Source organism: Dendrobates tinctorius, unplaced genomic scaffold (assembly GCF_039654945.1).
Source record: "Dendrobates tinctorius isolate UK_male_01 unplaced genomic scaffold, ASM3965494v1 ptg000196l, whole genome shotgun sequence".
Taxonomy (NCBI): Eukaryota; Metazoa; Chordata; class Amphibia; order Anura; family Dendrobatidae; genus Dendrobates; species Dendrobates tinctorius.
This window is the reverse complement of record NW_027361863.1, coordinates 12,862,311-12,872,289: the sequence shown is the minus strand read 5'-3', so window position 1 is coordinate 12,872,289 and position 9,979 is coordinate 12,862,311. Positions and strand designations below refer to the sequence as shown.

The window sequence follows — 9,979 nt, the reverse complement described above, 5'->3', positions numbered from 1 at the left end:
CAGCAATGCAGGATCCATCTCTCCTCTTCCGGGACATGTGGACGGGAGAGCATTGGGCGCTAATCCCGCCCACCCAGACGACATCATCATGTGCAGGGCAGGTAGCGTTTTGTAATGAACGCTGCGTGCCCGTACACTTGGGGGTTAAGGGTCGGCAGCTGACAGGATACAGCTGCTGCCCGAGCATTGGGGACTCCAGGGACCTGTCCGCGGGCCGCATGAAAAGTCACTGCGGCCCGCGGGCCGGAGGTTCCCCACCCCTGATTTAAGATCTCTGCAGGCGTTAAGTGAAGCCTTCTCGTGACGTAGGAACATGGCTGCGTTTTGGTTGAACCTGCTGCTACTCTGTTTTGTCGCAATGGATCACACGTGTTTAGAGAAAATAAAAACCACTCCAAGATCTGAGGTCAATGTAAGAGAAAATGTTTGCTCTTTATAATAAAGATTCATATTATAGACACGGCATTCGCAGTAATTGTACATGCCTGGTCACAAACGTAGTCATAGCCCTTACACCCAGAGTCCACAGATGGCCCAACAGCATGCAAAAGGGGGAGGAAAAAAATCTGAGGGAAAGGCAATATGAACGTAAGGAACAGACAAGTTAAAGGAGCCGAAACTCAGCACCTACTTCATAAGCAAAGACGAAGGATAGAAATGTGTGCTCGAACCTCCCCATACTGATAGGTCGCAAATAGAGGTGGGCAAAAAGACTTAGGACCCTAGGTCAGAAGCCACTGCCGACCTGCTTCCGATTAGTATGTCCTAGGACGTCCTCATGACATAGCGGGGGCCTGACTAATCAAAAGAAGAGCCTTCAGATAGAAGGTTCAGAGGTCTTCTCCAGCAGCCACGGACTAAGGACCTGCAAATCTTTTTGCTCAAGTCTCATCATATAGAAACATGGCTATGAATGGTGAAAGGACTCATGCAAGGCTTCCCTGCTAGAAAATGAAAGGTGTCATAATTCCACTGTACATCAGTACACTGTGCAGATTATCAAAGGGTTTTTTAAATAATGGCCTGAACAGGAACGATCTGCCGTACCAGAAACAGGCACCATTTGTTATCCTAACGACAGACCATACATTAAAAAAAATCCCAGATTGTCCCTTTAAAAAAAGTAGAGACGATTGTTTTCTGTGCCGCTTGATTTTACTTTGAACTTTTGAAAAAGTTTTTGGTACTATAACATGCGTCCAAAAAAACCGCTATAAAAGCACCAAAAAAAAAAAAACACTCCCCATTTATAAAAATCAGCATGAATGTAAGCGCTCACGTCAGTCCCTTCTCCTGGGAATTTTGTCTGAACACCGACCCGTGTGCTGACAGCAGCATCGTGGCTCTGGGCCCCCTGCAGCCTATGATCGGCCACAGATGTCACCTCTAAAGTCGGAGTGTCAGGTAATTTACTGACATTACTTTTTCCCCCCGGTGTGTCCTCATTGCCTTGCATGCGTAGAGACACTGTAACGGGGCTGCACCTGTTAATGCACAGAACGACAGAACGTATTTCAAGTGCTTTTTCTATCTCTAGTCTTTACATATCAGTCCGTGAGCGACCGGGGGGTAAATAAATGGCACCATTATAGCATGTGACACCATGCCCAAAATTTTCAGAATCCTAAACTGAAACGTGAAGACCAGGATGAGGAAAGAAAAGAAACCAAGACGGCGCAGTTGAAGCACTTATGCGTGTTTTACCATAACGTATTTCGTGAACCATGCCGGATCAGAATTTGTAAAAAGAAACAAAAAAGTATAATGTACAAAAGACATAACGTGATAATCACAGACTGTACATACAGATCTCTACAGGAACATTTACAGAAAGGCTCCGCTTCTTCGCGTTGTAAGCCTCCTTAACTCATCTTAGGCCCCCTTCTTCCTCTGAAATGTGGAGGCTCTGTCGTATTCACATGCTGGGCCCTTGTGTCCTACCCCCCCCCCCCCCCCATATACCAAGTGCTATCAATATCGTCACCTTCGCTCCGGGTTACAGGAAGCAAAAAAAAAAATATTGGCAACGTGGATTTCTCCAGGGAGGAAGAAAAATAGAAATCCGGTGACAGCAGCCATCCATGAGCGAAACAATCGGGAGAAGACAACCAAATATCAGGACATGAAATAAGAATGACAAAAACAAAACAGGCGCATCATGGAGGCCGTGCCGCCCAGAGGGTGAGCGCCCATGCAAACGACCAACAGAAAATTTACAGACATTTCCCGTGAAAATTTTTTCTTTTTTTTCTATTTTTTTTTTCTTTTTTTTAGCCATCCACTCGTCACGTTGTTTTATGCATAGGAAGAGTCCAGACGACCTGTCGGCAAACCGGCCGCCATCTTGCACGATAACCCATGATGCAATCTAATAGCTTTTTTTTTTCAACAGGAATAGTCTCTATAGGCTTCTTCCCAGAATAACAATATCCTTAGGGAATCCTTCCATTTTGGCAATTTCAAAGCAGCCGAGCTTACTGTAGAAATCCAGGATGCGTTTATCGTCTGGTCTCACCTCGCAGAAAGCGCCGCGTGAACCTAAGAATTGGAAAAAGAAGAAATGTCAGGCCTGTACCACAGTGATAGGATATGGACACAGTCACCGTGTAAAAAAAAAAAAAATCTGCAAGTTTCTTATATTCCGCTTCTTCAGGTGATGTGGGCCAGTTGTCAGAGCCTCCTACTGTATATGGGCCTCACAGTGCAGTAAGGCTTCCCTTCTACAGACTACTTACCATTAGCTTTAAGAGAGGACAGCAGACACGCCATCATGCCCTTCGCTACGCTGGGATCCGTCACTTTCTTATGAATATCCACTTTTATTAAAGAAGGGAAATTAGCAAGGAATGAATCGGGTAAGATTTCTTGCTCCTCGTGAAAACTGAGCATTATTTTCTAAACGAAAGAGAGAAAAAAAAAAACAAAAAAAAGATAAAATAGAGTGTTGGCACCAAGACAAATCTGTAAAAAAAAATAAATGAGCCTTGGTCTCATTTTTACTCCAGTTTATTCTAAGGATAATGAATACGGCAGAAAAACAGGGAGACCTTGAGTAGATGGTAGATACCGGGCGTCTCATCAATCACTAGAATAGTGCTCTCTACATCTATAGTGCTAATATTGGGGCTCTGTACCTCCGCCGCAGACAGTTCTTTGTCCGCTTTGGGTTTGGTATATTTCTCCTGCATGAACGGTATCCAGGAATGTTTGCATTTTGTCAGATACGGCGTCACGTCCCCTGTGCCCACAGCATAGCCGCATATCCCGTCCTCGTCTTCCAGAACAAAACAGTACTCGAGGCTGTGAGACAGAAGTCCTCCGACAAGCCTAAAAGACAGAAAACGAGTCGCGTCAAAGGGATGAGAGCTAGTTGGAAAGAGAATAGTCATACTATAAACCCGAACTCGAGCTGTAGGTGGGAAGAGGGGGATGTAAAATGCTGCAAAGGGGGAAACAATGGGGGGTTATGATTGCTTAGGTCAGAATATACAAGTTTGGTGCATTATATAAAATTGTTTTTAAACTGGTCAAAACCGTAACAAGGGTTATCTAGGGACTTTCACTTGAAAAGACCCAGTGCTGAAGATTTACAGCGCTGGATCCTGGGCTTTAACTCTGCGCTACTGTAAATTTACAGCACAGTATTAAAGTTCCTGCAATCTAGTAGGAGCAGGCAGGGTCTCTGGAGGGACCTAGGAGGAATACAAGCAGTTTATAACCATTTTTTTTTTTTGTATTGTGCTGGCTGAATAGTACTCAGTGGGCGTTATATGGTGTAGGAAGCATTTGTGCCGTTGATGCTTCTGCAGGAACCAGCGATCATGATTGCCAAACGCCTGGCCGGTATAACACAGCTGCTGGGTTCTAGCAGACTCCTGTTAGGACTGCCAGTGACATGGTACTCCCAATAGCGTTCAAAAAATAGGCATTAGACCTACCGGTAATTATGTTTCCAGGAGTCCATCCTGACAGCACCAGGGAGGACGTCCTTCGCCTCCTTGCAGGGGCAGGAAGAGCACACAAGAGGTTAAAAACAGTCTCCACCCACATTCCCTCAGTGTTTTTCCAAGTACCACACCGTGGATGATGCAACTGAACACTTTATTTACAGAATCAAATTGCAACATATGACAATTAATTCGGGAAGGGAACTATCCGTGCTGTCAAGATGGACTCCTGGAAACAATTACCGGTAGGTCTAATGCCTATTTTCCAGGACGTCCCTCCTGACAGCACCAGGGAGAATACCAAAGTATCCCCTTAGGGTGGGATGACTGCTTGGAGGACCATTCTCCCGAAAGCAGTCTGCTGGTTAGACAACACATCCAATTTGTAATGTTTACAGAATGTGTCCAACCTGGACCAGGTTGCGGCCTTACAGATTTGGTTTACCGAAGCCCCTGCCCTTTCTGCCCAGGAAACTGATAATGCTCGTGTTGAGTGGGCTTTCAACCCTTCTGGGGGGGAACCCCCTGAGACACGTAGGCTAAACTGATTAGCGATGTTATCCATCTCGTGATGGAGGCTTTTGAGGCCTTCCTCCCTTTATTTTTTCCCCCAAATAGTAAAAATAGGTAATGGTCCTGTCTCCAACCCTGTGTGGCACTGATGTAATCAATAACTGTCTGGCGTACGTATAATTCGTGCAGGGCCCTTTCTTTATCATTTGAGGGGTTCTTGCAAAAGGAAGGCAAGATTATCTCCGGGTTAGATTTTGGACTGATGCCACTTTGGACAAAAAGGTGGGGTCTAGTCTCATGATTATTCAATCCTCCCAGATTCGGAGATATGGATTTCGGATAGATAGCGCCTGTATCTCGCTTATCCGTTTCGCTGTGGTGATCGCCACTAAGAATGCTACCTTCATGGTTTGATGTGAAATGGGCATCTCCTGGCTCTGGGTAAAGGGATCTAAGCAAAGAGACCGCAGGACAAGACTAAGATCCCATGGGGGGACTGATCTCCTGATTGTGGGATGTAACCTCTGAATTGCCCTGATAAATCTTATTACTCAGGGATGGGAAGCCAAGGGGTAATCGAGAAAGTAGCTTAGTGCTGAGATCTGGACCTTCAGCGTGCTAGGCCTAAGTCCTTTATTAAAGCCTGCTTGAAGGAAATCTAGTATTTTTGGGATGTCTTGTTTCCCTTCCCCTGAGTCGGGCCTGCCACAATCTAGACAGAATCTTTTCCATATTTTGTGGTATATCGCAGAAGTTACGGGCTGTCTGCTGGCCTGAATAGTCGATATGACCTGGTCTGACAGGCCTCGAGCCCTCAGGATCTGCCGTTCAGGATCCAGGCTGTCAGGTGAAGTCTTGGGTCTTGGTGAAAGACCGGCCCTTCGTGAATGATGTCTTCCCTCTGTGGGAAGCAGGACTGGTCGATCCTCTGCCATAATCCCCAGGAGTGGAAACCAGCTCCTTTTTGGCCAATAAGGTGCTATCAGTAGCACTCTTTCCTGATCCTCCTGAATCTTCCTGAGGATGGCTGGAATGAGAGCTATCGGGGGAAATGCGTAGGAGAGCCTACCTGCCCCTCACTTCTGGCTTAGAGCGTCTACCCCTTCTGGATTGTCCAACGGATTCAGAGAAAAAAAACTGTACGTCTTGGCATTTTTCCTGATTGTGAAGAGGTCTATTTGCGGTCTTCCCCAGCGCTGGCATAGGTTCTAGAAGATCTCTGGGTTCAGCTCCCACTCCGTGGGACAGATCTTCTGCCTGCTTAAATAATCTGCCACTGTATTTTGGGATTCTTCGAGGTGGACGGCTGTTACTGATATAACTGTCTTCTCTGCCCAGGAAAAAAATCTTCTTTGACATGTCCTGGAGTCTCCAATGCCTGGTTCCCCCTTGATGCCGCAGGAAGGAAACCGCCGTCACATTGTCCGATAGAATCTTGACGTGTTGTTTTTTCAGTCGGTCCTGACTTCTTCTTAGGGCCTCCCATGTGGTGTAAAGTTCCTTGTAGTTGAAGGACGCGAACCGCATGTTTGGTGGCCATTCCCCTTGAAGAATTCTGCCTTGTAGATGTGCCCCCCCCAGCCCCATTTGCTGGCGTCTGTGGTGATTACGACGCATGGGGAGGTGATCCAGGGGACACCCTTCCTCAGGTTTTCTTGCTGCATCCACCACCCCAGGGGTTTTTTACTGCTGGAGACAATATCTTCCTGTCTAGGGAGGCCTGGTGACGATCCAAGGCGGCAAGTACCTCTTTTTGGAGGGTTCTTGAATGGAATTGTGCCCATCGGACACAAGGGATGCAGGATGTCATGAGGCCCAGACTGCGCATTGCTACTCTGATGGAAACGCGGCCTCTTTGAAATTCCTTCATGCTGTCTCGTATCTTCGTCTGCTTCTATGGTGGTAAGAAGGAAATTCTGCTTCTGGAGTCCAGCAGTACTCCCAAAAATTTTTCCTTTTTTTCTGGCACCAAGTCCGATTTTTCTTTGTTTATGATCCAGCCCAGGAACTCTATAACCTCTATTGTCTTCTCCTTGTGCAGTCGCAGTTCCTCTGTTGATCTTGCCACCAGGAGGAAGTAGTCCAGATATGGAATGATGATTCCCTGATTTCTTAGGAATGCTACCACCTCCGCGATTAGCTTCATAAAGACCCGAGGTCAGACCAAACGGAAGACACTGGAATTGAAAGTGGCAGGTCCGATTCTGAAGTCTTACTGCAAACCTCAGGAATCTCTGTGATGTTAGGTGAATTGGTACATGATAGTAGGCACTTCTCAGGTCTAGGGTACACATCAGGGCATTCTTGTCTATCAGATGGACTGTCGATCTGATTGACTCCATTCGAAATCTTTTGTACGCGACCCAGACGTTTAAGGGGTTAAGTTTATAACGGGACGGGATTCTCCGGATGGTTTCCTGATGGCAAATAGGGACGAATAGTTTGCCGCCCCAATTTCTGCCCGGGGAACTGGACTTATCACGCCGGAGTTTGCCAGATCTGTTACGTCTATCCACATCTGGGAGTCGTCTTTTATTCTGAGGGGAGAAATGGACCTTTCGGGGGGGAGGGGATGAAAATTCTATTTGGTAACCCTCTGCTATTGTCCTCACTGCCCACTGATCCTTCACGATCCGAGACCACTGGGAACTGAATTCTCTGAGTTGACCCCCTATGTTGGTATAGTCATGTCCTTCTGGATCTAGTACATGATCCAGAAGGGGGGGGCTCTAGATCTTCCAGCTCTAGAGGTGGGTGCTACCGTAGGAACCCCTCTGAGAGCTCCCCTGGTATCTATAGTACTCCTGTCTTCTATATCCACCGGGTCTACGAAAGGGCTGGTCCCTAGGTTTCTTTTCCTCTGGCAACCCCTTTTTTATATCGGATGCTTTTTCTAATATGTCGTCTAATGCTGGGCCAAAAACCTTTAACCCGGAGAAGGGAAGGGCACAGAGCTTGTTTTTAGAGGCTCCGTCCCCTGTCCAGATCTTTAACCAGATGGCTCTGCGAGTCGAATTTGACAAAGAGCCATTTCAGGCAGAAAATCTCAGGGATTCCGCCGATGCATCGGCTAGGAAAGTTGTGGCTGACTTCATAATCGGGAGTGAATCTATTCTTTCCTCCCTTGGGGTTTTATTAGTCAAGTATTCCTCTAACTGCCCCAACCATAAAAACATAGATCTTGCTACCAAAGTAGCTGCTATGTTTGTTTTAATTAAGGCTGCTGACGTTTCCCAGACTCGCCTTAGTAGGTTATCCGCCTTCCTATTCATGGGGTCCTTCAGCCTAGAGGCGTCCTCAAAGGGGATAGCGGTTTTCTTAGCCACTTTTGCAACAGGGACATCAATTTTGGGCACTTCATCCCACACTTTAATGTCCTCGGGGTCGAAGGGGAGACGTCTCTTAAAGTCCCAGGACATCACAAGACGCTTTTCCGCTTCCTCCCATTCCTCCAGGACTCGCACATGGTCGTTCACTGGGAATACTAATTTCCTCTGCGGCCTAAGGCCCCTGAACATCACGTCCTGTCTGGACTGAGGTTTTTGGACCTCCTCAATCTGCATTGTGTCTCTGACCGCCTGTACCAGATTATCCGTATCGTCCGAGGAAAAGAGGTATCTTTTCCCGTACTCTGGTTCATTAGCGCACACCTCGCCTTCTTCCTGATCAGACTCCGAGGAGTAGGAATCTTCCTCTGAGCTAAGCTCCATCCCTTCTCTGGTCCACTTGGCACTGGGACCTGGGACTGGTTGGGAAAAGGTGGCCATGGGAGCCTGGACCTCCTCTCGAATCAGCGATCTTATCTCCGAAAGGAGGGGCGGCTGTTCGCCCTTCATTACTTTGGCCGTACAGGTGTCGCACAACAACTTCTTGTGCTTGCTGGGGAGCTTAACGCTGCATACGGGACACTTATTGGGTTTCCCTGGGTCCTTTTCCGTCTGCCTGGTCATGGGTGCTGTCGGTTGTGCCTTTTCCTGCATAGTGCTAGAGAGGGATAGTCAGGCTCTGGTCTGGGCCGTCAGGGTCTCGGTCGGTTTGCGCTGAGCGCACTTACCCCGTCCAGGTCGACTCTGCCCTGGTTCTCCATCCCGTGCTGTGAGCCTCTGCAAGGTCAGGAAGGCTGCTGCTGCCGCCTGTCTCGCTGATGCCGCACTCTGCTCCTTCAGAGCGCCCGCCGCCGGCCTGTGTTTCCGGCGCTCTGACGTCACCGGAAGTGCGCCGCGGTCTCCCTCCACGCGACTTCTGGTCCATGCGCTGCTGCTGGGAGCCTCCACTGCGGGAGGAAGCAGCCCTACCCAGGGGGCTCGTCCCTCCCCTGGTCTCTGCGGCTGAGGGACCCCCACCCAGGAGGGTTTCAGCGCCGGGGCCGCTTCGCAGGAGGAAGGTTTGGCTGGGCTGCCCGATCCCACTGGACCCCTCCGGTAAGATGAATCCTCTTGTGCGTCCCTCCATGCAGGGATAGGAAGAAACGCTGAGGGAATGTGGGTGGAGACTGTTTTTAACCTCTTGTGTGCTCTTCCTGTCCCTGCGAGGAGGCGAAGGACATGCTCCCTGGTGCTGTCAGGAGGGACGTCCTGGAAAATTCTGTACCCCCGAGGTCTGTTATAATCTATAGGTAGACAAAAATTATGTAGAAAAGAAAATACCCACATTAGGTATCCACCAAAATTGTCTGGAGAATTAATTCAGCTTGGTTTTTGGTGTGAAAAGTGGACAGTAAAAGAAAACTAAACCCAGAAAAGGTCATATTTAATGTATAATATTTTACTTTCTTTAATTTGGGTAAAAATATCTTTTCCTCTTGTGTGGCCAAAAGTGTTGGTACCCTTTAAATAGTTCCAGAAAAAGAAGTATTTCTTCCAGAAAATTATTTCAATCACACTTGTTTTATTATACACGTTGACTTCCCTTGTGTGTATTGGAGAAAGAAAAAAAAAAAAAAGGCTGAATGGACATAATGTCACACAAAACCCCAAAATGGGCTGGACAAAATTATTGACACATCGTTTGGAATATAATCAAAGGCTTCCTATAACCATTAACAAAGCTTGTTACACCTCTTAGCTGCAATTTTGGAGCACTCTTTTGCAGACTGCTCCAGACTCCAGACCTCTCTCAATATTATATATGTGCCTTCTCCCAACAGCAATTTTAAGATCTTTCCACAGGTGATCAATGGGATTGATCCGAACTCATTGCTGCCACTTCAGAACTCTCCAGCACTTGGTTTCTTCCGTTTCTGGGTCTTTCTTGAAGAAAGTTTGGGGTCACTGTCCTGCTGGAAGACCCACGGCCTAAGACACAAACCCAGATTTCTGACACTGGCTCCCTAAAATCCTTTGGAGATCTTCAGATTTCATTATGCCTTGTACACAGTCACAGAACCCAGCGCCAGAGGCAGAAACAAATAAATAAAAATCTTTGAACTTCCACCATATTTGACTGTAGGTACTTTGTTTTTTTCTTTGTAGGCCACATTCCATTTTCGGTAAATAGTAGAATGATGTAGTAGAATGACC

The 9,979-nt window shown here is 47.2% G+C and overlaps 1 protein-coding gene across 1 annotated transcript in view; it reads right to left on the bottom strand.

Moving 5' to 3' along the window:
- Positions 1–1,680: 1,680 nt before the first annotated feature.
- The window catches only part of OGA (O-GlcNAcase), a 71,052-nt gene continuing 62,753 nt past the window's right edge, over positions 1,681–9,979 (bottom strand). The window contains exons 14-16 of the mRNA XM_073552895.1: positions 3,135–3,327; positions 2,736–2,895; positions 1,681–2,538 (exon numbers count right to left, since the gene is read on the bottom strand). Coding sequence (XP_073408996.1) covers positions 2,402–2,538; positions 2,736–2,895; positions 3,135–3,327 — 490 coding nt within the window. The 3' untranslated portion in view covers positions 1,681–2,401. The remainder of the gene's footprint in view (positions 2,539–2,735; positions 2,896–3,134; positions 3,328–9,979) is intronic.